This window comes from Dendronephthya gigantea, unplaced genomic scaffold (assembly GCF_004324835.1).
Source record: "Dendronephthya gigantea isolate DGI-Jeju-01 unplaced genomic scaffold, DenGig_1.0 000161F, whole genome shotgun sequence".
NCBI classification, from domain to species: Eukaryota; Metazoa; Cnidaria; class Anthozoa; order Malacalcyonacea; family Nephtheidae; genus Dendronephthya; species Dendronephthya gigantea.
The window spans coordinates 395,748-423,736 of record NW_021163171.1 but is presented as its reverse complement, the minus strand read 5'-3'; the positions used below and the strand labels follow the sequence as shown (position 1 = coordinate 423,736).

Sequence of the window (27,989 nt, the reverse complement as noted above, 5' to 3'; positions counted from 1 at the left end):
ATGAATGGACACGGCCGACCTTCGAAAGGAAGGAAACGAAGTCGAGGAAAATATCAGAAGACGGAACCAAAACTAACGAAGGCAGAATGGAAACAGATTCATAAATTTGAAGACGCACTCAAAGATGAAGAAGGGAAATTGTTTTACACAGATTCTTGGGCAGTGAAATTCACAGATCAGGCTGAAGTCGAAGTGGCCGATAGAATCGCGGCTAAACACGGCTTTGCTAATTTAGGAAAGGTTCGTAGTATGATATAGAAAGAAAGATACACAATATGGCAGTTCTTCTTGCACACGTCTGTAGGAAAACCTTCATCTTTTCTTCTGCAACAAGCGAGTTTATACGTATTCATTTGAACATCATGTATACGAGATTTAGCCATCGTTTATGCAACTCAAGCTAGGAGAGTTTAAAACAAAGTATTATCCTCTTTGAAAGGTTGGCACTCTCGCTGGTTATTATCATTTCAAACATATTGGAAACGCATTTCGTGGGAAAAGAAGCACTCATGAAAAAACCAAATTACTGATGTCTGAGGATGAGGTTTGAACTAAACATAGATTATCTAAAATATAACTAGCTTTAAATAGTTCTAAGCTCAGTGTTCTTACTAAAGGTCGAGTTGGGATCATCTGCTATTGATCCACTGTTACTACAGGAGCAAACCTAAACTAAACCAACTTTATTTATACTGGATAGCTCTATCAGTTCTAAACTGTTCTTCCTAGAGGTCCAGTAAGGATCATCTCTTATTGATCCAGTGTTACTACAGGAGGAAACCTAAACTAAACTAACTTTATTTATACTGAATAGTTCTATCAGTTCTAAACTGTTCTTCCTAGAGGTCCAGTAAGGACCACCTCTTATTGATCCAGATGAGAGCAATGAAACTCTAACTAAACTATGCCATAGGTTTTATGGGCTGAGCGTCAACATGTACTTAATCGGAACAAACGTGATGGAGTGCCTTCGGATCCAAAGTTTCAAGATCAATGGTATCTGGTAAGCAATGATATTGGTTCAGTCTGGGAGCATTGCAAGCGGAATACATACTCTTTATAACAGAGAAAGTTTGATCACCACATTTTATATTTCCGCCTTAGTTTAACCAAGGTCAGTCATCTGGGCCCGCAGGTGTTGATGTCAATGTCGTACCGGTTTGGCGAAGTGGTATCACAGGACGTGGTGTTGTAGTCAGTATACTGGATGACGGTATGTTATGCGTACTGAGGGAAGCAACAACGTGCATGGTATTCACGTTTTCAACATACTCTAATCTTTCATGAGCTTATAGAAAAATGTTTTAATATTTTTAAAGGAGTTGACAGCACACATCCTGATCTACACGATAACTTTGTAAGTGGCCAATATCTCACTTTTTTTTCAAATTCGGCCCGAGAGCGGTCTTGAAACAACTAAAAAACTCCTGGCTGTATTTTCAAGGATCAGAAAGCAAGCTATGATTTTAACGATATGGACGCTGATCCACATCCGCGAGACACTGATCCTGACAACTGGTAAGACAATGATCCAGAGTTTAGCCAAACTCAATCCAGCACCGTCCCTCGTTTCTCTATCCATTGCTAACCTGAGATATCCATATTTAGTCATGGTACACGATGCGCTGGCGAGGTCGCAGCGAAGGCTAACAACAGTATCTGTGGTGTTGGCGTCGCATATAATGCAAATATTGGCGGTAAGTAAACTTTGGATTGGAAATAATTTATGCTGGTCGTGAGGCTATCGATTCATTAGCACAGAGAACTCTAGAACGATGCTTGTTTCGTTATAAAAACATCAAAGATTACGTTTATTTGTAGGTGTGAGGATGTTAGATGGTCAAGCGACAGACGTTCTTGAGGGAAGCGCCCTGAGTTTTCAGTCAAACTACATCGATGTCTACAGCAATTGCTGGGGTCCAAAGGACGATGGGAAGACTTTTGGGAAACCAGGGAAACTCGCTCAGGAAGCTTTGAAGGAAGGCGCGTTGAAGGTATGTGGAAACACAAGTAAAATTGATATTAAAGTAAGGAGTACACTAATAGAATGACTTCATTTTCTTCATGCAAGGGAAGAGATGGTAAAGGGAATATCTATGTTTGGGCGACGGGGAATGGTGGATTGACTGACGATGATTGTAACTGTGATGGTTATACCACCAGCATATTCACGATATCAGTTGGGTGTATTGGTGACCACGGTCTGTCAGCTTATTACACAGAACTGTGTTCATCAACGCTCGCTGTGACCTTCAATGGCGGATCCCATAGAGAGAAAGAAGAAAACAAAATTGTAAGTTAACACTTAACAATGCAAGGCTTCACTTCATAAATACCGTTGGATAACCTCAATTCTTTAATATCGGCTTAAACGATTACCAAATCCATGAGATCTTGTAATAACTCGATAAATAATGTCGCGAAATCATGTTCATAATCTTTCAAATCTCCCAGGTGACCACAGATCTTCATCACAGATGTACAGAAGAGTTTAAAGGAACGTCTTCAGCAGCTCCACTGGCAGCAGGGATGATAGCTCTCGCGTTGGAGGCAAAGTAATCATTACAACTTCTCTCAAATTTTCAGTGTAGAACTACAATCAAATAACTCCCATTTATAGAAAGTGGAATGATTTAAAACATCCTTAAATTCATGTTGTTTTGAGGCTCGTTCATATGAAATTTGTTTTGTGTAGTCCTAACCTAACTTGGCGTGATGTTCAACATGTTATTGTTGAAAGTGCTCAAGTAACAAGCCCAGTTGATGAAGGCTGGATCAGCAATGGTGCAGGTTACCACTTCAATCATAAATTCGGCTTTGGGAGAATGGACGCTTATCAACTGGTACAGAAAGCAAAATCCTGGAAGAATGTCGCTCCTCAAAGAGTCTGTAAGGGACCATCTAGTGAAACACAACAGTAAGTGTGGATATATCACTAGTAAGTAGGGATATACGGCGTATTTTGCGTGGTAGATAACAGGTGACTGTAAGGGATATATTGAATAGTGGATTGAATAGCGAGTAGGTGGTAGATAACAGGTGGTTGTAAGGGATATCGAGTGATATCGGATGATATCCTTCTCTTCTAGGGAGATCCCAGCAGGAGGAACATTATCGGTTACCATAGACACGATTGCGTGTGCAGACACGAAAGACGATATAGAAAAACTGGAGCATGTCACACTGACCATGAGCTTCCAACATCGCAGACGCGGGCAAGTCAGTATCGATCTTTTCTCACCGAGTGGGACTAGGAACGAAATGCTGTCGACACGTCGCTATGACGACTCAAGGAACGGCCTTCATGATTGGACGTTTATGACGGTTCATAATTGGGGAGAAAACCCGAAAGGCGTGTGGATTATGAATGTTACTGATAATATAAACATTCTGGGAAAACACCTGAACGCAGGCACGTTTATTCAACATGACACTAGTAAACAGGCGGCCGATGTCGAGGACCTTGAACAAGAGGTTGGTAACGAGTTGCTGATCTGAAAAAAATGACTGGATTGCGAGACTATTCTGAACTAATTGTAAAACTGGATTAACTATAGATAATCGTTACTGGATCTCAGCTAATCAGATAATCTTGCTGCGTTGCAGGTCATTGATGATCAAAAGAAGACAGAGGAGTTAGAACGAGTACATGACGGAACAGGCACCCCCCGTCCTGTGCAGGATAACGCACGATATCCGGAGGGGGTGAAGAAATTCACTATCGACCGAGGAATGCCAAGAACTGAGGACAGAAAGTACTTCACTGGAGGTTATGGTTAGTGCCGCAATTAAACATTATTTACATTTTTAAATCTTTAATTTTGTTGCAATAAATTAATTCAATCTATTCTTCAAATAAAACCATGTTCCATTTGTTAATCTTTATGAGCGATGTTACTTAATTAAACCAATAAAATATTAAACCCGAAATTTAAATTGAACCAACCAAAACTAGTTTATCAACGTTCATATTTTCTCTTTCCAGTAACCCAACCAACATTTTGGAATCGATCAAACTCCGCTTATTATAATGACTTTAACTACGGTCGACCGATGACGTACGGTTACGTAGACCAACCGTACACTTCCGAGTATCAATACGACGAAGATCCGAGGGGACGAAGATATGTCAAACGAGATACAATGTTCGATTCAATTTATCCCGACGATGATCGTGAGAACTTCGTAACAAGTTCGGAGAGCAAACGTGAACAGACGTACATTGACGCGCACCCACAAGAGACACTCGAGGAGACTGGGTCCCAAAGAGTCCAAGTTAATAACGGATTTCAAGAAGACTTTGTTCCGGGGTTCAACTCCGAGTCGGGACATGTTACCTCGGGGATTTTACTGCAGTGGAAGTTAACATTTTATGGCACTGGTTCACAGGCCCCTGACGATGACGACACCTTATAAGGGTATGCTCAGGATACGTGTGTATATATTGGGTATCCATGGGATGTTCAGGGATATGTGTGGGGTACATTTTATCCCCTTGTGTTACATACAGCCGTCATATGACATCATGAATGTTGGGAAATTTTTTATCAGTTTTTAGCAGAGATTAGACAGAAATCGCATACATTTCACAACACACACTTGATACATATGCCTCAATAATCCCGTCTGTTTTTTACTCAGAAGACGCATCGTTCCCAGCTACAAAATTGATTTATAAAACATTAAAAACTTTTCCTCAATTTAACTATTCAATTATATTTCTGTTCTCAATACAATAAACTCAACTAGAGTGAACTAAACTGACTTGAAACGAAGAAAGAATATTCGAAGTGGAAGGACTCGCCATTTCTATCGTTATGTCTAAGGTAAAACCCGTTTACACTGGCGATTTTTTGCTGTGATTTTATGTGCGATTTTCTTCTTTTGACAGATGTGAAAGAGTGATTAGTTACGAATGCTCTGATGTATAAGAACTCATATTTGAACATCAGTAAGTAATTCACTCGTTCACATCTATCAAAAGATGAAAATCGCTCATAAAATCGCAAAAAAGGTGTAAACGAACCTATAGTCATTTGTGAGAAATATATGGACATACCTTGGGAGCGAACTCGACGTAGAGAAGACAGAATTCTTATCATGAACGCTGCTGGGACAATAAGCGTGTGTCGACCTTCACTTAGCATTCTCTCATTGCGAGCAATTACCTGAAAATTATCGTAATAAATAAATATCTTTCCCAGAATTATATCACAACAAATTCTAGGCTAAATTATCGAAGATGCACGACAAAATACCTCGTCAGTATTTTCAAGTTCACAAACATTCAAAGCTGTTGGTGTCCAGAGTTTAATATCATAGTCAATGCCACTGGTAGCTAACACTAAACAACGAAATAAATCTTCTATTAAAATACTTTACAACTGTACATTTTCTTGAAAATACTGTTTAGAACTGATAGAGCTTTCCAGTATAAATTAAGTTAGTTTAGTTTAGGTTTCCTCCTGTAGTAACACTGGATCAATAAGAGATGATCCTTACTGGACCTCTAGGAAGAACAGTTTAGAACTGATAGAGCTATCCAGTATAAATAAAATTAGTTTAGTTTAGGTTTCCTCCTGTAGTAACACTGGATCAATAAGAGATTATCCTTACTGACCTCTAGGAAGAACAGTTTAGAACTGATAGAGCTATCCAGTATAAATAAAGTTAGTTTAGTTTAGGTTTCCTCCTGTAGTAACACTGGATCAATAAGAGATGATCCTTACTGGACCTCTAGGAAGAACAGTTTAGAACTGAAAGACTTACTGGGTAGAAAGGGATGAGGTTGGACACAATTAACAATGCGACGATCACCCTCCAACAACATAACCACTTCAGAAGTCTTTTTTGACCAGATGAATATTCGACCACAATCACTGCCACTTAATATGTAATCATCTCCCCAAAAATTTGCCTCTTTGATCTAAAGGAAAAAAACTGTTAGTAAAATACTAAAGTAGGTCACATCTGGGTGCATTGCAAGCTAATGGGTTAACAAGAGACACTGACAAATAGTTTTGTTAACTTATTAACTGACAGTACTCTTCCACTGATGAGTAAAATCATCTGACATTAGACAGAGTAAAATACTAAAGTAGGTCACATCTGGGTGCATTGCAAGCTAATGGGTTAACAAGAGACACTGACAGATAGTTTTGTTAACTTATTAACTGACAGTACTCTTCCACTGATGAGTAAAATCATCTGACATTAGTAAAAAATATTATCCAGCAATATTTTGTACTTACAATTGTGCGAACATTTCGGTGTCCTTTGAAAACTTGTTTCACATCAGAATAAAGAGGAACCTTGCAAGGAATTTCTTTAAAGTCTTTTTTGACTCGAAAACGAAAGAAATTTTGAATCGTCGAAGCGGCTTCGTCTCGTCTCGAGTTTTCGTCGATGGAACTCGAAGGTTCGCCGTGGTTCTCCGTGTCTTCACGATCTGTCTCGACTGCCGCAACCGGAGACTTAGAGTTCAGTGTGGGTGACTCAGATCCCCGGGTATCTGTATCCGAGGTTGCAGTTACCCTAGTATCTATTGAAGGTGAAACATTTACAGAGGATTCAATCGCCGAGAAATCAGGAATACCATCATCCATTTTTTCAATACTTGAGGTATTTCTGGAGACACCTGGGTTCTGTCCCTCACAATCCATCTCTGGCAATTGCGATCCCAAACTGTCACAACGTTCAGTGTCTCTTTCCAAACGTTGTACCTCATTGTCCATCGTCTGATCAGGCAGAGATCCCCCGGGATTCGTGACCAACAAGGGTTCATTCTCCGAGGATATAGTTCTCCTATTTATCTCATCAACATTTGATTCAATTTTACTAGTTTTTGTCGTTATTTCTCTTGGATCACCAAATTGCGATCCAGAAACACTATTATTAGGATTGTCTTCACCACGAGAACTTGTGCCGCAACTAAAATCACGTGATTCCTGCTGGTCTCGCACGTGTTCGCATGTTTCACTCGTGTCCATATTATTATTCATATTTTCCGTAACATCTGTATTTTCTATTACGTCATTCATACTTCCACTGACATCATCAACATTATCAGTGACATCATTTATTTCTTCGCTGACGTCATCCACATTTTCGCTGACGTCATTCACATCCTCAATGATGTCATCGATATTTTCAGGGACAGGTGAAGGCTCGTTTTGTTGTTCCAGCGGAGATCGCCTCCGTCTAGACTCCTGGATCCATCTTGATAGGTACCCGCGAATAGGCTGAGTAAGGCCGGAGCCATCGCCCTCCGGTCGGGAGTTCGGCCCAGTGTCGGAGAAATCACCGCGCAGTCGCAGACGTAACCGCGACAACGATGTTTCACTGCCTGTGTCAGCGCAGGATCCTTCCTGATCATCCTCACTTTCGGACTGAAATTCTTTTGATTTAGGATTTGAATCAAAGAGATAGACATGGTCTGTGCAATAACTGGCGAGTAGATTTTGACCATCTGAACTACAAAAAAAAAACAATTCACTTTTTAGGTTACTACAGGAGGAAACCTAAACTAAACTAACTTTATTTATACTGGATAACTCTATCAGTTCTAAACTGGTCTTCCTAGGGCTCCAGTAAGGATCATCTCTTATTGATCCAGTGTTACTACAGGAGGAAACCTAAACTTAACGAACTTTATTTATACTGGATAGCTCTATCAGTTCTAAACTGTTCTTCCTAGAGGTCCAGTAAGGATCATCTCTTATTGATCCAGTGTTACTACAGGAGGAAACCTAAACTAAACTAACTTTATTTATACTGGATACCTCTATCAGTTCTAAACTGTTCTTCCTAGAGGTCCAGTAAGGATCATCTCTTATTGATCCAGTGTTACTACAGGAGGAAACCTAAACTAAACCAACTTTATTTATACTGGATAGTTCTATCAGTTCTAAACTGTTCTTCCTAGAGGTCCAGTAAGGATCATCTCTTATTGATCCAGTGTTACTACAGGAGGAAACCTAAACTAAACTAACTTTATTTATACTGGATAGTTCTATCAGTTCTAAACTGTTCTTCCTAGAGGTCAAGTAAGGATCATCTCTTATTGATCCAGTGATACGAAGCCCAAGCTAAACATATTAGACACAAATTACCTATATTTTAATGACGTTACTTTGCACATTTCTTTGTTTAAAGCACTTGGTCTGAACTGATACAGAAGACCACGCTGTTTGTCCTGTTCGTTGTTTTCCTCACCAGTGCTCAGTGATCTTCGATCATAAACTCTTAGCAAACTCTTTTCACAACCAATAGCAACATGGTTTGGCTGAACAGGATTCACGCAAAATGATGTCACTGGTTTCCCACAATCTATCAGCACATCCTGAAAAAAAAAAGTAATGAATTTTCATTCACAAAATGCTCTTCCACACAGGATGTCTTCTTACTGCTTCTCCAGCTTCTTGAGAAATTGTGAATGGCTTGCTTACCCAGATAGATTTAGCTGACTTGTTGCAATTAAGTTGTATTTCAGAAGTCATAAACAATTACCTCCTTGCAACCATTGCACAGGCACTTCGTTTTAATTCGAAGATCAAATAAACGGACTGTGCCGTCAGAACCACATGACATAAAAGTGGATGGATCTCCTGGTGTGGTGTTCACCTGACAAACAAATATTCAATTTGTTAAAATTAGTTTAGGTTTCCTCCTGTAGTAACACTGGATCAATAAGAGATGATCCTTACTGGACCTCTAGGAAGAACAGTTTAGAACTGATAGAACTATCCAGTATAAATAAAGTTAGTTTAGTTTAGGTTTCCTCCTGTAGTAACACTGGATCAATAAGAGATGATCCTTACTGGACCTCTAGGAAGAACAGTTTAGAACTGATAGAACTATCCAGTATAAATAAGTTAGTTTAGTTTAGGTTTCCTCCTGTAGTAACACTGGATCAATAAGAGATGATCCTTACTGGACCTCTAGGAGAACAGTTTAGAACTGATAGAGCTATCCAGTATAAATAAAGTTAGTTTAGTTTAGGTTTCCCCCTGTAGTAACACTGGATCAATAAGAGATGATCCTTACTGGACCTCTAGGAAGAACAGTTTAGAACTGATAGAGCTATCCAGTATAAATAAAGTTAGTTTAGTTTAGGTTTCCTCCTGTAGTAACACTGGATCAATAAGAGATGATCCTTACTGGACATCTAGGAAGAACAGTTTAGAACTGATAGAGCTATCCAGTATAAATAAAGTTAGTTTAGTTTAGGTTTCCTCCTGTAGTAACACTGGATCAATAAGAGATGATCCTTACTGGACCTCTAGGAAGAACAGTTTAGAACTGATAGAACTATCCAGTATAAATAAAGTTAGTTTAGTTTAGGTTTCCTCCTGTAGTAACACTGGATCAATAAGAGATGATCCTTACTGGACCTCTAGGAAGAACAGTTTAGAACTGATAGAGCTATCCAGTATAAATAAAGTTAGTTTAGTTTAGGTTTCCCCCTGTAGTAACACTGGATCAAAAGAGATGATCCTTACTGGACCTCTAGGAAGAACAGTTTAGAACTGATAGAGCTATCCAGTATAAATAAAGTTAGTTTAGTTTAGGTTTCCCCCTGTAGTAACACTGGATCAATAAGAGATGATCCTTACTGGACCTCTAGGAAGAACAGTTTAGAACTGATAGAGCTATCCAGTATAAATAAAGTTAGTTTAGTTTAGGTTTCCTCCTGTAGTAACACTGGATCAATAAGGATGATCCTTACTGGACATCTAGAGAACAGTTTAGAACTGATAGAGCTATCCAGTATAAATAAAGTTAGTTTAGTTTAGGTTTCCTCCTGTAGTAACACTGGATCATAAGAGATGATCCTTACTGGACCTCTAGGAAGAACAGTTTAGAACTGATAGAACTATCCAGTATAAATAAAGTTAGTTTAGTTTAGGTTTCCCCCTGTAGTACACTGGATCAATAAGAGATGATCCTTACTGGACCTCTAGGAGAACAGTTTAGAACTGATAGAGCTTCCAGTATAATAAAGTTAGTTTAGTTTAGGTTTCCTCCTGTAGTAACACTGGATCATAAGAGATGATCCTTACTGGACATCTAGGAAGAACAGTTTAGAACTGATAGAGCTATCCAGTATAAATAAAGTTAGTTTAGTTTAGGTTTCCTCCTGTAGTAACACTGGATCAATAAGAGATGATCCTTACTGGACCTCTAGGAAGAACAGTTTAGAACTATAGAACTATCCAGTATAAATAAAGTTAGTTTAGTTTAGGTTTCCCCCTGTAGTAACACTGGATCAATAAGAGATGATCCTTACTGGACCTCTAGGAAGAACAGTTTAGAACTGATAGAGCTTCCCAGTATAAATAAAGTTAGTTTAGTTTAGGTTTCCTCCTGTAGTAACACTGGATCAATAAGAGATGATCCTTACTGGACCTCTAGGAAGAACAGTTTAGAACTGATAGAGCTATCCAGTATAAATAAAGTTAGTTTGTTTAGGTTCCTCCTGTAGTAAAACTGAATCAATAAGACAACTAAAAGGACAACTAAAAGGACAACTAAAAGGACAACAACCCCGCTTGCCCCACCACTGAAGATGATCCTTACTGGACCTCTAGGAAGAACAAGTTAAGCATATACTGTACCTCATATGTTGTTGAGCGATGACAATGAAATGGGTTCATTCCATGGGATGAATTAGTATTTATTTCGTTGTATTGAATAATACCATCCCCAGAACATGATGCAATCTAGAAATACATGAGGATACAATGATGTACTATGTAGGTATTATGAAAATATTACAAATATTACATTATATACCTTCGTACCACCAGTACAGGGGATAAATTTTGCACTGAAGATGTTTGCGTTATGACCACTTTGAATTGTGAGCTCTGGCTGGGAAGAAAATAAAATGAACAAAACATAATATTTCTTTTTTAATTCAAAGACATAATGGCAGATGGATTTCAACTTCATTTTATTTGTATGTTGCTTTGTAAACTATTATACACTCTTTCCTGGATGAAAGCCTAGTCTATTGTTACCATTTGTGAGTTACAACTCAACTAGTCCCAAATGGTTAGTTACACTATGTACAATTAGTGAGTTATTGGTAAGTTATTGTTTTCAATTGGGGAGTTTCAAATTTCAACAAACATTTCACTTAATCAAGTACAATTATATTATTTGAGTGGTTGTCAATCTGAAATCTTTCCATCATTATTATGAGTAACGACTGATATAAGGTCATCATGTTTGCAACTTTTGCAAGCACAATGCCAACATATACTTTGAATGACTAACTCTTTCTGATTACCAAATCTCTGCTACAAGTTTACTGGTACCTAAATTAAGAACTGATATTGTTTCTGTTGAAAAATATACCTTAGAAGATGAGAGATGGTAGATATTTAATTTACAATCATCTGAACCAGAGAGCAAGGTATCTCCACAATCATTCCATACGACAGTGTTGACCTGAATAATATCAAAATTTAGCCTCAAAAGTATCTTATATCTTATAAAGCCTGGTTCACATATGACAGCTAACAGTGAGCCGGCCGTACTGGATAATATCAAAAAAGATTTACGCAACACAAGATATGAACAATTAAAACCCAGGCGTGCCTCAATCAAATATGAACCGAGCATTACATTGAAGTTTACATGAATTAAGGGGAAAAAGTATAAAAAGCCAGACTAGAAAAAAAAATGCCGACTTCATTTGTAATAGTAAGGCAAGATTGGACCATATTGCTTTAAAAATTCAAAGTTGAACGTCTTCTAGGGTGGAGGGGGAAGGTGGGGGGTAGCTGCCACCCTCTTTTCCCCGCTTCTGGGTAAGGGCAGCCCTGCTTGAGTGTAGAGACCATATAAAGGTTGGTATTCTCTAGAAAATGAGAAGGTAATACTTACACATCCTTCATGACCGATAAACGAATGCTCGCATTTCAATCTTTTGATTATATATTCACTTCCTAGTTGAAATAAAATACGAAACACTAATCAATGACTTGAAATAACGTTATAATTCTGAATGCAAAACAAAAATTATAAATTTAGTTGGTTTAAATGACTTTATTACCTAAAACATTTCTCTTTAAGTTAGTGTGTCGCCTATAACCATACGCCCGGTCATTCAAAGAGAAGAATATAGACCTTTTTCTATCCATTTCTATCAAATATTTTCATGAAATCATTCCGTCGAGCTCACAGACTTTTTTTCTTATTTTTTATCTCGATTCGAGGAGACGCCATCTTGATTTTTAACGGGATACTTCATCTTGCAATCATGATTTGGCTTCTTTACAATTAAAATAATTACCACATTTAATTAATATTAGACTCAATTAAAGATTTAATTTCCACCATAAACAGTTAGTTTAACATTCCGCAGTTGTTCCTAGAAGATGATAAAAACTTTTCATGGCATTCGAATCGTCGGTTGGAACCAAAAATACCATTTTCTTCACCATTAAACTACCAACAGATAGCATAGTACTTTTATTGTTTCATATTTCACTAGGTATTTTCTCAAAAGTGATAGTGGAAAAAGATTTCTATACAGAGCAACCGTGGTCAATGAAAATTCACAAAACATCGTTGAAAGATTTTTATTTAAACATCTACATATACAAATTTTCCAAAATCATGGTTTATTGAGAAAAGAAAATGGTTTTTGAACAGAAATATATAATTTCTGCTCAATAAATATAAATAAACTATAGTAAAAATGGACTATCGACAGTTGACTATCGACAGTTGACGATCAGTGTTGACAAGATTTTAGTTGTTGTGAAGTCTTTTAGAACAAAACCTACAGTAACCAACATTTCATGACTTCACTAAATTGAGAGTTCAACTTTGGAAAACATTTCAGAAGCAATTCTGGTTCAAACCGTTCAAAAATATCCGATGTAAACAAAGTGAACTAACTTAAGAAGCTCTTTGGGAAAGAGCAATATTAGTTGTGGATATTCTTTTATACCCAGAGTTTTCATCGTAGAACAAGGGATAACTTTTTTCTACTGTATCACATAAAACAGAGACACAGATTCGTAAAATAACACCAATTGCCCCATCCACAAATCGCTAAAACCGTTCGTATCTAAATCTCCGTATTCAATAAGTTAAATTTCACACTGAGTGCCAAAGGATAAACTCTATTCTATATCATTACTCTACTATATAATACTATATTTTTGTTTACAAACATAACCAGAGGCTACCTCATGACTGCTCGAAGAGCATATAACAACTCTGCCTGCATGCGAGATTCAAACGCGATGAGGTTGATATGAACCTGGGTAAAAAGAAACATATCTTAATTTACGAAATATCCCAACAATCTAACAGGAAATAGCTTCTTTAGCACATCTAAATCTTACCTTTTCAGAGTGAGTAAGTTGTCGAAGACAATTAAGATAATCGTCTTGAGTTGTTTGTCCAGGAAAGCAAACGACCTGAAAAAATTTTGTTATTAGCAAAACAGACTGTGAGTTCAAAAAAGACGAAGAATATGGGATATGCACGGACTGTAAATACCTTCTTAATATATGTCTTGTAACTTTTTTCCATTAAACTGTTCACCTGAAAATGCAGAAACGGTGAAGTTGTAATGATGATATAATTAGAAAAACAATTGAGGTGTATATTAAAGTCAGTTTGCTTGCAAAGACTGGATAAAGATGATTCTACCTCGTCATATCTGTAATCATCGTGAAAAAGACCAAACAACAGATGGATGTAGTTCCACGTTGCTTGTCTGAACGCTCTTGTGTCAACACTTTCTTCAGTTCCAACACTAGAAATAAAACACAAAAATTCGGTCAAGCATCTTGGCATGTACTCTAGAAGATGGAATATTATGCATTCTGGACCATTTAAAACTGCTTTCACATTCTATGTTTCTTGCTTACGTGTTATAGGTTAAGTTTTCGCAAACTTTAAACTTCTCGTCGAGTAATTGTCCCATTTCTGGGTAGAATCTATCGACCAGCGAGAAACCATATTCTTCCCAAGAATATTCGTTGACGTTCAATGATCGCTGATTGTTCTCATTTCTCGTATCAGCAAAATTCTTGTAACGAAAATTTGGATCCTTGAGGTAATGAGAGAAACTTTGTTCCGGCGTACAGGTGCTGTCAGAATAACTCACATTTACCACTGAAATAAGAAAAAATGAAATAAAATGCTCGTTAAAAGTAAAATTAAACGTTGCAATTTTCGCTGCGATTCTTCTTTTGGTAGATGTGAACGAGTGATTAGTCACGAATGCTCTGATGTATAAGAGCTCTTATTTGAACATCCGTAAGTAATTCACTCGTTCACATCCATCAAAATGCGTTTACAAACAAAATCCCTCTGCAGGAACGGAGCGATATCGTGAATCAAAATCCATTTATCAGAATCAGAAATCACTTGCACCTACCCTCGTCAGAAGCTATATTTTCAAATTCTTGACGTATTTTCTCGACCGAGACCTCGCCTTGATCTTTCTGTTTCTCCGAGACGGCATTCATCAACGCTACGAGTTCCTTATTGTCCCTAGATCTCCCTGTATGAACATCATTATCCAGCCCGTTCGAATCATGATCTGTGGTTAACGAGGGAGGTCTGAAGGTATGTCCACCTTCGAGGTCGATCTCTGGGGTCACCCCACACCCATACACGAAACTTGATAGACAGTGGAAGTGAATCAAGATGGTAATCGCCTGAACTAATTCAGATAAAGACCAACTATCTTCACCCTCACGAAGATCCTATATAAAGACGTCATATACATCAGTTCTGATGGCATTTCTCATGTACATGTACCAACAAAGCAGTATCTACCTTCATATGATCTGAGTTCACCGTCCAAGGTTGATGTGCCAAGATTTTGTTGATATTATGCAAATTATACAGTTTCTTTGGAATGTGTTCCAAACCTTTCAACCACTTCGGGTCACCTTCATTCTTTAAAAACTCTGACTCGTACAACCTCACCTGGTAATGAAAGACAATTGTAACATCTCAAAGACAACTACAGTACACTCATGTCAGGAAATATGTATAAATTACTCTTCTAGTTAAACAGGGAAGGAAAAATGATTATCCTTGACGATTTTCTTTGGAGAACAAGTCAAGATATAGAAGCATACAAGATGAACTAAGCGGTTTTGGTAAGTCTGAAACATCATATATTTTTTCTTCCAAGTTTCTCTTTAGGAATTTTTAGCGTTGTTTTTAAATGTCATAAGAGGAGACTTACCAGATAACAGCAACGATGACGACTTGCAGCCTAAAAGAGAATAATAAAAAATTAAAAACATTTTTGACGGGAAAAAACTATATCATAATAAGTATGCTCATAACGAAAAATGCTATGAAAAAAAGAGGAAACTGAATTAAAAATCCGGGAAGAAGATCTAAGAATGGATTGAACAGAGTTATATGGAAGGGAATAAGATATTATAAACTAGTACGAGGGCTTCTGATTTTGAGCGGTTCATTGTTCAGTTAAGTAGTTCGGTTGCACTCAACACGGCTAAGAGGACATACCAAGATTGCAATGTAACATCTCCAATCGAATGGCAGTGGACCTTCCGCCCTCATGAGGTAGAAATGAGTGTTTAAAAAACACTCCAAGTACTGAGGATGATAACCCATTAACCAATGAACGTGAGTGAGACGACCGCTTGCTAGGAATGATTCAACCAGTAAACTCTCAGTATCATCTTTATTACCATTCAATGGAATCACCTGCAAGAAAACGAGAAATAAGAAAGTTGTTTAGTCTGACCACGAATGATGAATGTCCACAGGGTGGGCAACTTTGTATGACTCTATATTGCAACCCTTGTTCTCGTTTGATGAAGCTATGATAGTTGATGAAACTCTCATGTAAACTCTCGCTTGTCAACTCTCAATGCAACTCTTGCTCTCGTTTGATCAAGCAATGATAGTTGATAAAACTCTCATGTAAACTCTCGCTTGTCAACTCTCATGCAACTCTTGTTCTCGTCAAAAAATGACAGCTGATGGTAAGTAAATTCCGGCACGTCAACGTGGGAACTTGATCCATATACGCATTAATATTTCACTATTTCCTCTTCCGAAAATATGACGTGGGGACTTCTAGATTTCTGACCTTCTTTCTATATTTATCAGGTACATTCAAGGTCATAAAAACAAGCTTATAAATTTTACACATATGTTTCGCATAAATTGAAAAGCATCGCTAGCTAAAACAAGACAGTGCAGGTATATCAGTTATTTAACGATTATGGAAACACAATTCCACAAACTATCTAAATGCGCAATGTTTACAGAATTTCCACAGTGTATCTAGCGCAGATACTGTGTAGACAATCCAGCCGGGATATTTGTTTTAATCTCAGCGTGATATAATTCGGTTATAAGTCTGATGGTTATAAGGTTTGCAGGCGAAAAATAGTTTTAAATACGTGCGTAAATGATAAATGTTACAATGAGGTTACGTACTGAAATTGCTTTAACAAAGCCGCACCCTGGTTGTATAGAATAATTACCTAAACACTGTCTCACTAGAGTCACGTTCTTTTTGTAATAAGTTCATTGTTTTCTAATGAATGGCCTTATCAATCATCCCACGTTTTATCACGTTCAAGCAACAGGTTCGCCACAAAGACAAGTAAAAATCATTCAAAATATCTTAATGGGGTAGGATTGCCAATGGGAAGACAATGCATGAATGAATTTTTAGCAGGGATAAGCACATTTGTGCGTCATAAACATCCTGGTAATTGTCTGGGGAAAGTTCGGCGGAAAAGAAAGCTATAAAATGTAGTTATGTAACAGAAGGCTAAGAATTTTTGAATACATGCAAGTTATTATGCACATTAGATCATGTTCTTAATAATAAAACGAAGTTTGACACCAAAAATCTTAAGTCAACATGCATCATCAGAATTATCCAAGGCAACCAGACAAACTTTGTAATTTAATCCTTGAAGGTCAGGCAGTTTACTTCACAAAACATTGTTAATGAAAGCAGTTTGACAGGGTAATGGTACACCTGGTTTATTATTCTCAGTGTGAATAACACCTTGAAGAATTGCTATAGTTGTTTTACTTCCAATGAGCCAGCCATTAGTGATGTGAGATCCAATTAGCTTGAAACAAATTTAATCGCTTGAACAGGTTACAAGAAAGGTTCACAGATTTTGACACAACAAAGCAAGTAAAATTTTGGTAGAATTGGTATTTGCTGATAACCCTGACAGGATAGATTCAATTAGCCTAATGTCATCATCTGGAATTACTTAATGTAAACAGAATTTTAAATTCGAATAGACTGGATTGATTGAGAACAAACACATCACTTGAAAAGAAAGAAGCTCTGTCTAGTTAGAGATGATTTTGAACCCTACTAGTCAACCTAACTACTTCACAGTGTCTCTTGCTAACACAATAACATAGTAATGTCTAGTAATGTATCTTTATGCAATGCCCCATCAATGTTAACCATTAGCTGATTAGAATGAAGCTAAACAATTGACATTGTTAGCATTGTTATGTCCCAAATATAGCTCAATGTTGCATACAAATACTCTTAAATACTTAAGGAGAAAATGAGAAATATCACCAGCATTTATAAACAATTTATGTGTGGTCATGAACAGAAGAATATTAATTGCTATTTATCTTTAAAATTTTGAGGTTTTTTATAAGTAAACAAAGCGTAAATATCCCGCAATGCTTAAAAAACGATTATGAATTATTCTAGTCAAAGTTAAAGCCATGACTAATTTGCTTAAATCATCTATATAGAAATCAACAATTGATATTGCTTTTTCATGAAAACAGGTCTCACAACAGGGTATCAAACTCTGCATCATGTATACAATATTGAATTCATAACTTGCAAAAGCCCACAGCAAAAACAAAAGTATTCTCGATTTCCCCATCAAATTTGTGGTTAAACCAAATGATTAACAACATATTAAATTTATTGACCACATTATTATTAACATGACAAATGCTGGGAATATTCAGGAGAAAATAAAATACTAGAAGAAATAATTATGTTTAAACTTATATCTTGGGCATAAACTAAGCACTGAAGCTCAGAAGATCCTTGAGACTAAAAAACTAAACGAAACTCAAGATCTATCTGGGCTTTAGATTTGAAACGTGCAAAAAAACATTCAACATTTGAACAAGAGCTTTAGTATTCAATATAATATATTATCTGGGATTTTTGTGTTGTTTTCACTTAAAGTTTAAAAGAATGAATAAAGTTCTTGCTTAGTTCAAAGACTACATAGTTTTTTACGAAGTTTTAAGGGTTTTCCCAGCGGCCACGTTGGTAATGGTGGACAAGAATGCAATAATTGTTAAATATTACGTAACAATATTTCACAAATTTTTGTTGCTTTTAAGAGCTTGAAATTATGAATAACAATAAAATGATCATTTCCGTTCAACTAGAAGTGCTTTTTTAAGTTTCGCCAAGCAAAAAAGCATTCGAGTAAACGAATATATCGCAGATTCAAAGCGCAGCTGCAAATGTTACTTTCGTTCATCCCACAAAATACACAAAACAGTTATTAATAATAATTTCTTTATATACATTTTGAGACTCTTCCCCGCCGAATTAAAATATATATTGTATATTTTACAAACCTCTTTTGAAGGAATAAAAAACGATGGTCCCACATGAACCTTCCGCGGCACTTTTTCCCCGTTCTCCTGTTGAAGATGAAACAAAAATAATTCCTTTACACAAATGTCAAATTTGACAAAAGTCATTCGCGGCCGTCATTTTCAATAATTTCAATTGACAATTGCGTTTGATATTTTCAGTTTAACTGACCTTTAACTCTTGCAAAAGTATCGTTAATCCTTTGCGTACATCTTCAAATGGACAAACATTTGACAGTCGCAGAATAGCTGGAAGATAAGCTTTCAATACTTCAGTCTGTCGATCGTTTGCCAGCTCCTCAGCCCGATGGCGAACCAAATCGAGAATGTGTTTTCGACGTGATAAATCTCTGGAACAGAGGGCGAGTAGATTAAAATGAAGAGAATCACTCCCCTCGATGTATTTCTTTTGTCCCTGGCTCATTATTTGGTTGGAAAACAGCGTTGTATGCTCAGAAAATACTTCAAAATGTCATCTCATATTGAAGTATAAAGTTAGTCTGCCCGCCATTGTCTACAGGAAATCCATGGAAAATTTCAGTGTGCCGAACAAAATGTAACCAATCAGAAACGAGGACTTCCGGGCTCTGGCCAATCAGAATGCAGTATTTGTGGTGTCATGGTACACGCCCCCAGAAATATAGTTTTAAGATTGCATCAGAAACAACATGAACATAATAGTGTTTATTGTTTTATACTACAGGGATTATTGATTTAAATATATCAAATGTAGTCGTTCAGGAGTTAAAAATGTTAATTTTACTATTGAGGATATACGATGGCCGTTACTACGACTCCGAATTTTGGTTACAATCGACGAATTGATAACGTCTGCTTTATAATGTTGATGGCACATGTGGACACCTACAATCTTGGGAAAAAACCGTGGGAGTGCTGGAAAGATGATCCCGATTTTACGTCCCACATTCAATTGCATGTATCCGTCCCTTTCGCTCCCTAGAAATCAACGACCACCACGAGGCACGAGCATTCACATCGTTATATAACATCATTGATTAGTGATTACTTCAACCTGTTATCATATTGGAACCAGACTTGGGTGGAGCACCTAGGCGTGGTCTTCAACCATGTGTAGCACCCATTTTTTGTTCAAGAGATACATTTCCTTCTCTTAGGGCTAGTTCATATGTCGCACTTAGTCACGTCGAATGCAATTTAAACAATAGATAATAAGATGATAATGAAGCTGAATAAGGTTTATCATCTCATTATCTATTGTTTGAATTGCATTCGAGGCGACCAAAATGCGACGTATGAACCAGGCCTTAGGATATATATTGGAATGATCAGCTCAAGGACTACCGCTAACATTTATATTGTAATATTATCAGGGTTTCCTTAATCTGTTATCATATTGCAACCAGACTTGGGTGGGGTATTCGCTCTTCTACCATCTGTAATGGTGGAGGTTTTTAAACTCTGACAGCCAAAATGTTGGGTACCTATGCTATGGACAGCTCTAAAACTAATAAATTATGAAAGAAGGTCAATCTTTATAACCTTCCATATACCTTACCAAGTATGACCAGTAAATCCCCTTAGAACAACTCTGCTACTAGCATTGAATACCTAAAAAAAGTATGGTGTTATAGATGGTTACATGGTGTTATAGAAGGTTAAGACCCATAGTCATTTCATGGACACATCTCATTGAAATCAGGAGATCAATTAAACACAAATTATTCAGCTAGGTATAACCTTTGCAATGCCACTTTCAGTTCCAAGTTTTTAACAAAAGATAGGCAGAAATAAACACTGCCAAAATAGACAAAACACTTCTTGACGTTTCGACCTGAGGGCCTTCATCAGGAGAGTTGACGAAGGCCCTCAGGTCGAAATGTCGAGAAGTGTTTTGTCTATTTTTGCAGTTGTTATACCACATTTGATGCTAAGTTTTTTGAAGACGCTGCCACGCTGCTCCTTGGTTATATTAGAAACACTGGTTACTCACCTGGTATTATTCCTATTTAAATATCCGACTATGAAGAAAGACAGTGAAAATTAACAAAACTATGATTATTAATTTAAAAAACAATTTCTTTTGTACATATTTTTATGCTAAATAAATAAATTGATTAATATTATTTTCGTCTCTTTTGATGTATTTGTGTTCAATAAGCCATTCTATTTGTTCTTTGATTAATTTCTTTTGTGGTATAAACATGTTTTTTAGAATTTCTACAAGTTCAGTCTGAAGTTGAGCGTTTGATAGTGTTTTTCGCATTTTCATAATTCGTACAATTCCCTCCTAAAAAACGAAAAGAATTAATGACTGACAAGTAACTCTTGTTCTCGTTTGAAGAAGCGATGATAGTTGATGAAACTCTCATGTAAACTCTCGCTTGTCAACTCTCATGCAACTCTTGTTCTCGTTTGATGAAGCAATGATAGTTGATGAAACTCTCATGTAAACTCTCGCTTGTCAACTCTCATGCAACTCTTGTTCTCGTTTGATCAAGCGATGATAGTTGATGAAACTCTCATGTAAACTCTCGCTTGTCAACTCTCATGCAACTCTTGTTCTCGTTTGATGAAGCAATGATAGTTGATGAAACTCTCATGTAAACTCTCGCTTGTCAACTCTCATGCAACTCTTGTTCTCGTTTGATGAAGCAATGATAGTTGATGAAACTCTCATGTAAACTCTCGCTTGTCAACTCTCATGCAACTCTTGTTCTCGTTTGATCAAGCGATGATAGTTGATGAAACTCTCATGTAAACTCTCGCTTGTCAACTCTCATGCAACTCTTGTTCTCGTTTGATCAAGCAATGATAGTTGATGAAACTCTCATGTAAACTCTCGCTTGTCAACTCTCATGCAACTCTTGTTCTCGTTTGATCAAGCAATGATAGTTGATGAAACTCTCATGTAAACTCTCGCTTGTCAACTCTCATGCAACTCTTGTTCTCGTTTGATCAAGCAATGATAGTTGATGAAACTCTCATGTAAACTCTCGCTTGTCAACTCTCATGCAACTCTTGTTCTCGTTTGATCAAGCAATGATAGTTGATGAAACTCTCATGTAAACTCTCGCTTGTCAACTCTCATGCAACTCTTGTTCTCGTTTGATCAAGCAATGATAGTTGATGAAACTCTCATGTAAACTCTCGCTTATCTTACCTGTGTCCGAAGTATTCTCAAAGCAATGATGGCTTCATTATCTTCCTCGCGATGTTTATCTGTTGATAGCTGAAGCCTTCCAATGAAATTTATTTTTCCACGCTTTTGTACTTTTCCATTTTTTCTAAAGACGAAGCAGATTCATGATTATGAATGATCGCTATCATAGGGTAAAAGTTATCCAAATAGATTTCGAAAATTTAACAATTAAAAGAGTTGATAAACAGGGGCAACTGACTGTTCAAACTTAATTAGAGCAAAGTTGTGATTGACACAAAATGTCGATTGTTCTTTTAGTTCTTTCGGAGAATTTACAGCAGGATCACATATCAGAATTTGGCGTTTTAATTTAGGAAAGGCGATAAGCGACTAGGTGAAAATGGACGGAAAAGTTGATGAAATAAACACGATGTATTTTTCTAAAACCGCTTGTGCTCAGAGGTTTATTTAATCGCTGTTATGAGACATAGATACTTCTTACCCATAATGTTCGACGAAGCTCTGATTCGGGCAGTTCCGTCGCTAGTCTAACAATAAAGATTCGAACTTTTAGTTCAATCATTTCTTTCTAAAAACTCCAAATCATTTTTACCTTAAGTCATGAAACGAGAGTTTATCTGTTCGTCTCTCGTTCCAAGCAAAAAGGACGGCCATTTGAAACGTTGTGACTTCTATATCGTATTTCCCCTGTTCCGTTGCGAAAGTTATCTATGGTATGAAGCGAAAATACACGATTACTTGCAACAAGACACAAGAATTTTCATAGGAAGAGTTCAAAACTTTCAGACTTACCACGCCGTTGGACATCAGATGAATCCATTGAAGTTTCCGGCCGCTGTGACTTCGACGATAAAATTCTTCAACCTCGGGAATAAAATCTTCGAGCTGGTTCAAAAATATACAAGAAATCGCAGTTGAAGTGATTCACAGGCTGGGAGACTTCGCTGGGAGATGGGTTAACGTGAGTTTAATAGAAATTTCAGGATACACACTACCAAGACGACTTACTTCTGTCGGCAAAGATACGGCTACCCTTTCAGAACTTCGCGCCCAAGCACCAGCATTCAATATCTTAATGGCTATAGAATCTGTGAAGAAAATAACGTCGTTTAAGTAATGAATGATACAATAAATTAAATTACAAGTTTTCAAAAGCAGTTGTTTTATCAAGTTTCATCACCTGCCATGGGTGAACGATTCCTGTAAACATCTTTAAACGCCTGGTTGAGATCTTCACTGACTTTTATATCTTGAAACATCCTTGCTAGTTTATTAATATAATCTGCTGGCATACCAACATCCTGTGTTTGAAAAAAGGTTTCATTTCTAGGATAAATCCAACAATTTTCACAAAGGAATTGTAAAGTTAACTTACTCTCAACCATTCGACCATATTTTCTTCCAAATCACTGTCTGTTGAGCAATCTAATATTAATCTTCTTGTCAGATGAGCTTTGTGGTACCTGGGAAATGAAGAATAGATTAGAATTATCTGGATTGTAAGAACAGCATCTCCTTCACAGACAGAGAGCTTACTCACCTCATAAAAACATCCTTATTATCAACATATTTCAAGACCAACAGCTATACATTCAAGAAAATAATAATCATGTCAGGAAACAGCTGTTCTTCCTAGAGATTACTATACAGGAGGAAACCTAAACTAAACTAACTTTTATTTATACTTGATAACTCTGTCAATTCTAAACTGTTCTTCCTAGAGGTCCAGTAAGGATCATCTCTTATTGATCCAGTGTTACTACAGAAGGAAACCTAAACTAAACTAACTTTATTTATACTGGATAGCTCTATAAGTTCTAAACTGTTCTTCCTAGAGGTCCAGTAAGGATCATCTCTTATTGATCCAGTGTTACTACAGGAGGAAACCTAAACTAAACTAACTTTATTTATACTGGATAGCTCTATAAGTTCTAAACTGTTCTTCCTAGAGGTCCAGTTTACAAAGACCATCTCTTATTGATCCAGTGTTACTACAGGAGGAAACCTAAACAAAGGTACTTACAACATCTTTTAATTTTGCTTCAATTTCATCAGATGTCAATTTCTTACTGAAGGGACTTTTCCTCAACAACATATCGCAGAAGTTTGCCAGCAACTCCGGACATTTTGACTCTGGCACAGTCTTACTTGAACTTCTGTTATGAGTGGAAAATTGCACAGGATTAGGATGGATTAAGGAGGAATAGGATGGATTAAGGAGGATTAAGATGGATTAAGGTGGAATAGGAGGGATTAAGGAGGAATAGGAGGGATTAAGGAGGAATAGGAGGGATTAAGGAGGAATAGGAGGGATTAAGGAGGAATAGGAGGGATTAAGGAGGATTAGGAGGGATTAAGGAGGAATAGGAGGGATTAAGGAGGAATAGGAGGGATTAAAAAGGATTAGAGAGGATTTATATGAGAGATAATCCAGTTTGAAAATCAATCGGTAAATACAAATTGTGAGATTACTTACGATTTAATATTCGTTGGTAATTCTATATTGAATATTGTGGTATCATTGACGACTCTCTTGAAAGATTTATCCCTCGCTGTTAAAAATCTTGGATCATCATTGAAAGCTTCTTTCACCAAAGAACTGAATCGATTAAATAACATCAGGAGTCTGTCTACGTATTTCTCTGAGTCCTGAAGAGAAAAAAGTGTCTCATAAAGGCAGAAACTAGTGATTTATTTTACTCTGTCTAATCTCATCTGTTTAGTCTCATCAGTGGAAGAGTACTGTCAGTTAATAAGTTAACAAAACTATCTGTCAGTGTCTCTTGTTAACCCATTAGCTTGCAATGCACCCAGATGTGACCTACTTTAGTATTTTACTCTGTCTAATGCCAGATGATTTTACTCATCAGTGGAAGAGTACTGTCAGTTAATAAGTTAACAAAACTATCTGTCAGTGTCTCTTGTTAACCCATTAGCTTGCAATGCACCCAGATGTGACCTACTTTAGTATTTTACTCTGTCTAATGTCAGATGATTTTACTCATCAGTGGAAGAGTACTGTCAGTTAATGAGTTAACAAAACTATCATCAAGGGACATACCGTAGATATTGTTGCTGCTGCACCAATCATATCAGCTAAACCAGTAGTTATCACATGATTTTCAAGGTGACTGATCATTGGTTGAACGCCATCAGAGACCCTGTCCATCAGATGAAACATCTTTAACAATTCTACATAAAGTCAAAGGATTGAATCAGTAAAAATATATTTTACATGTGTATTTATCTTTGAATACTAGTTTCCACTAGTTAAAAGTACAAAACTGACTCACTTTCAGTGCAGTTTCCTGCAATAAACCCAGGACATTCTTCCAATATACAATCTTTAACATCACTCACAAGAACATTGACACAAACTTGACTTAACTTTGAGAGAGAAAAAAGCAGAAAATAATATAATGATAAAATCTTACATATCAGAGACTTTGCCTCATAGACTAAGAAATTCAATGTCAGTTAATAAAAGTGACTCACAAGTTCACAAGAGTTACATCCTTGTGACGTTTCCAGATATCTTTGTGCACGATGTTCTTCCTCATGTAGTTTACTATGAGCCTGAAATAAATGGAAATAAAGTTACCAAAGGTTTCACCAGAGCTCCTTTTCCACAAAAAAAACAGTCCAAAGCATGCAGATTACCTTAAAGCAGTTTGAATACCTCAACTTAAAGTCAAATACTTACATAATTCATGTATTGTTCAACTCCATTTTCTTCCAAGTACATTGAAGCAACATTTGAATAAAACTGCCTGGTCGCATCAAGATAAGCCTTCTCAAAATTTTTACTGTAGATTCGTAATTTATCATCTTCACTGCAGCAGAGATTCACTAAAATAAGTACAAAAGTCCCAGGATATAAAAGAATGATTTTAATCCCAGGCCCAAAGTGAAACCACATCATAAACATACCATAGGATTCCCTTACACCAATAACCAATTGAGAATCAAATGATTCCCCAGCACGTTTCATGAACAAGCTTCATAGCACTTGCTTGAAGTTTTCTATTTATGTTTGAAAATATAATTTCATTCCATGTGTCCAGCATCAGCTAAAGAAATTCAAAAAGATTAGTTAGATTGATGAGACCGCTAGATCAGGTTTACCCCTGTAGTAACACTAAACACTGGATCAATAAGAGATGATCCTTACTGGACCTCTAGGAAGAACAGTTTAGAACTGATAGAGTTATCCAGTATAAATAAAGTTAGTTTAGTTTAGGTTTCCTCCTGTAGTAACACTAGATTAATAAGAGACGATCCTTACTGGACCTCTAGGAAGAACAGTTTAGAACTGATAGAGCTATCCAGTATAAATAAAGTTAGTTTAGTTTAGGTTTCCTCATGTAGTAACACTGGATCAATAAGAGATGATCCTTACTGGACCTCTAGGAAGAACAGTTTAGAACTGATAGAGCTGATCTAGTATAAATAAAGTTAGTTTAGTTTAGGTTTTCTCATGTAGTAAACACTGGATAAATGAAAGATTATTTTCTTACCTTTTTAATTGAGCTTGACTCAGAAACTCCAGTTTTGTTATTTTTCTTGCCACTGTTATTTTTAGCATTGTGAGTCTCAAGGGATTTGAAAGGCTGAGCAATATATTGACATTGAGCAAAGAATTTTGTCCATTCTTGAATATATGTTTTCAGCAAAACTGAGTCATCATCTTCTTTCATAACAATCTGGTGAAAAGCATCAAAGAAATGAGTCATCTGGCATTAGACAGAGCAAGGCACTGGGTGTATTGCAAGCTAATGGGTTAACAAGAGACACTGACAGATAGTTTTGTTAACTTATTAACTGACAGTACTCTTCCACTGATGAGTAAAATCATCTGACATTAGACAGAGTAAAATACTAAAGTAGGTCACATCTGGGTGCATTGCAAGCTAATGGGTTAACAAGAGACACTGACAGATAGTTTTGTTAACTTATTAACTGACAGTACTCTTCCACTGATGAGTAAAATCATCTGGCATTAGACAGAGTAAAATACTAAAGTAGGTCACATCTGGGTGCATTGCAAGCTAATGAGTTAACAAGAGACACTGACAGATAGTTTTGTTATTATTACTGACAGTATTCTTCCCACTGATGAGTAAATCATCTGACATTAGACACAGATAGTTTAATTATTATACTTACCCTCTGAACACATTGATTATATTCTGATACAACTGACTTGAGAGCCTCAAAGATCTTCATCACACCTTTCTCGTCCCATTGTGAAACTTTATGGACATCCCTAACAGGAATTATATTTAGTTAGTACTTAGTTGTAGTTGTCGTCTTTCTTTTGTGTTTAAAAACTCTATTGGAAAGCAATTTATGGTGCAATCACCGCAATGCAATAAACTAAGCTCATTTCAATATAAACTGGATATTCTGTAATGAACGATCTTTAATTATATTAAACCAGACTGTTCATTTTCTTCATAAAAGATTCATCAACTTACCAGAAGAGGTCTTGCCATTCAGACTTTGTAACACCTTTTTGTTTCAAAATTTTTATAACTATGGGCTTCATTGCCGGCCATTTCTCATTGAATTGTTCTTTGGCTTGCTCCTTTTCATTCAATAGCAAAGGAGAACTCATTTTCGGGGCGAATTTTGCTCGAAAAATTACAAAAAAAACAAAGATTATAAATTTATAATAATTTTCAATATTAATTAAGTAAATTGACGACATTCGAAACACGGAGAGGAGCCTGGGTTCGATATGTAGACCACTGAACTATATAGTAATACTGGATAAAACTCGCGATGAAAATGAAAGTCGGGGAAAAAGTCGCGTAAAAAGTCGCGCAAAAGACGCGTTAATAGACCTTTCTTATAATGACGTCAAACGCGGAAAGTCTGATGTTACACGAAATTTGATTGGCTCCAGAAAACTATCGAACCAATCAAACTTCGTGTAACATCAGACTTTCCGCGTTTGATGTCATTATGAAAAGGTCTTTTAAGTTGTGCACGAAGGCGCGCAAAAGACGCATTAAAAGTCGCGAAAAAGTGGTCGTTGGTTAACTCAAATGAGATACGCCAATAGATATCATATCTGCAATATTTACAAAGTAAACTTTTTATACATTTATATCTTACTAAATCTAAATTCGCGATAAAAATCGCGAAAAATTAGTGTTCATAAGTTTATTATAAAGTTTTTATTATATCTACAATATTTACA

At 36.6% G+C, this 27,989-nt stretch overlaps 4 protein-coding genes across 4 annotated transcripts; 1 reads left to right on the top strand and 3 right to left on the bottom strand.

Moving 5' to 3' along the window:
* LOC114537656 (PC3-like endoprotease variant B) lies at positions 1–4,429 on the top strand. Its single transcript, XM_028558742.1, has 14 exons — positions 1–240; positions 440–544; positions 914–1,003; positions 1,105–1,213; positions 1,320–1,357; positions 1,445–1,518; positions 1,609–1,697; positions 1,822–1,994; positions 2,072–2,293; positions 2,455–2,555; positions 2,696–2,917; positions 3,090–3,474; positions 3,607–3,775; positions 3,986–4,429. Exons 1-14 carry the CDS (start codon positions 1–3, stop codon positions 4,414–4,416), a joined length of 2,448 nt encoding a protein of 815 aa, XP_028414543.1. The 3' UTR covers positions 4,417–4,429.
* A 143-nt stretch (positions 4,430–4,572) lies between these two features.
* Positions 4,573–11,425, bottom strand: LOC114537666 (DDB1- and CUL4-associated factor 6-like). The gene is made up of 10 exons (XM_028558768.1): positions 11,362–11,425; positions 10,795–10,868; positions 10,617–10,721; positions 8,509–8,622; positions 8,112–8,341; positions 6,252–7,473; positions 5,770–5,926; positions 5,259–5,344; positions 5,060–5,168; positions 4,573–4,659 (listed from the first exon to the last, which is right to left on the bottom strand). The coding sequence occupies exons 3-10, from the start codon at positions 10,653–10,655 to the stop codon at positions 4,634–4,636; spliced, it is 1,983 nt and encodes a 660-aa protein (XP_028414569.1). The 5' UTR covers positions 10,656–10,721; positions 10,795–10,868; positions 11,362–11,425; the 3' UTR covers positions 4,573–4,633.
* Positions 11,426–12,633: 1,208 nt separating this feature from the next.
* LOC114537680 (sestrin-1-like) lies at positions 12,634–19,178 on the bottom strand. The gene is made up of 11 exons (XM_028558779.1): positions 18,815–19,178; positions 18,625–18,690; positions 15,520–15,720; positions 15,230–15,259; positions 14,812–14,964; positions 14,408–14,738; positions 13,896–14,142; positions 13,675–13,780; positions 13,522–13,566; positions 13,365–13,439; positions 12,634–13,279 (listed from the first exon to the last, which is right to left on the bottom strand). The coding sequence occupies exons 1-11, from the start codon at positions 19,064–19,066 to the stop codon at positions 13,202–13,204; spliced, it is 1,584 nt and encodes a 527-aa protein (XP_028414580.1). The 5' UTR covers positions 19,067–19,178; the 3' UTR covers positions 12,634–13,201.
* Positions 19,179–20,604: 1,426 nt separating this feature from the next.
* Positions 20,605–27,461, bottom strand: LOC114537632 (cullin-5-like). Its single transcript, XM_028558699.1, is given in 21 exon segments — positions 20,605–20,911; positions 21,785–21,908; positions 22,032–22,153; positions 22,266–22,311; positions 22,377–22,492; positions 22,577–22,669; positions 22,793–22,872; positions 22,965–23,085; positions 23,160–23,247; positions 23,325–23,368; positions 23,808–23,940; positions 24,261–24,433; positions 24,846–24,976; positions 25,078–25,171; positions 25,280–25,360; positions 25,488–25,633; positions 25,715–25,773; positions 25,775–25,854; positions 26,302–26,487; positions 26,951–27,050; positions 27,262–27,461. Coding segments are annotated over 21 exon segments (2,352 nt in total). The 5' UTR covers positions 27,402–27,461; the 3' UTR covers positions 20,605–20,716.
* Between the last annotated feature and the right edge of the window lie 528 nt (positions 27,462–27,989).

What these genes read in the sequence shown, in the direction of transcription:
- LOC114537656 (XM_028558742.1), top strand. Translation starts at nt 1, where the DNA reads ATGAATGGACACGGCCGACCTTCGAAAGGAAGGAAACGAAGTCGAGGA. An exon ending in AGTCAGTATACTGGATGACG is followed by an intron (nt 1,214 to 1,319) that starts GTATGTTATGCG and finishes ATATTTTTAAAG; the next exon opens with GAGTTGACAGCACACATCCT. An exon ending in TCGAGGACCTTGAACAAGAG is followed by an intron (nt 3,475 to 3,606) that starts GTTGGTAACGAG and finishes GCTGCGTTGCAG; the next exon opens with GTCATTGATGATCAAAAGAA.
- LOC114537666 (XM_028558768.1), bottom strand. Translation starts at nt 10,655, where the DNA reads ATGAACCCATTTCATTGTCATCGCTCAACAACATATGAG. An exon ending in TGTGCAATGGTTGCAAGGAG is followed by an intron (nt 8,342 to 8,508) that starts GTAATTGTTTAT and finishes TTTTTTTTTCAG; the next exon opens with GATGTGCTGATAGATTGTGG. An exon ending in GTAACGTCATTAAAATATAG is followed by an intron (nt 7,474 to 8,111) that starts GTAATTTGTGTC and finishes TTTTTTTTGTAG; the next exon opens with TTCAGATGGTCAAAATCTAC.
- LOC114537680 (XM_028558779.1), bottom strand. Translation starts at nt 19,066, where the DNA reads ATGAGCCAGGGACAAAAGAAATACATCGAGGGGAGTGATTCTCTTCAT. An exon ending in TACTTTTGCAAGAGTTAAAG is followed by an intron (nt 18,691 to 18,814) that starts GTCAGTTAAACT and finishes CATCTTCAACAG; the next exon opens with GAGAACGGGGAAAAAGTGCC. An exon ending in AACTTACTCACTCTGAAAAG is followed by an intron (nt 13,280 to 13,364) that starts GTAAGATTTAGA and finishes CTTTTTACCCAG; the next exon opens with GTTCATATCAACCTCATCGC.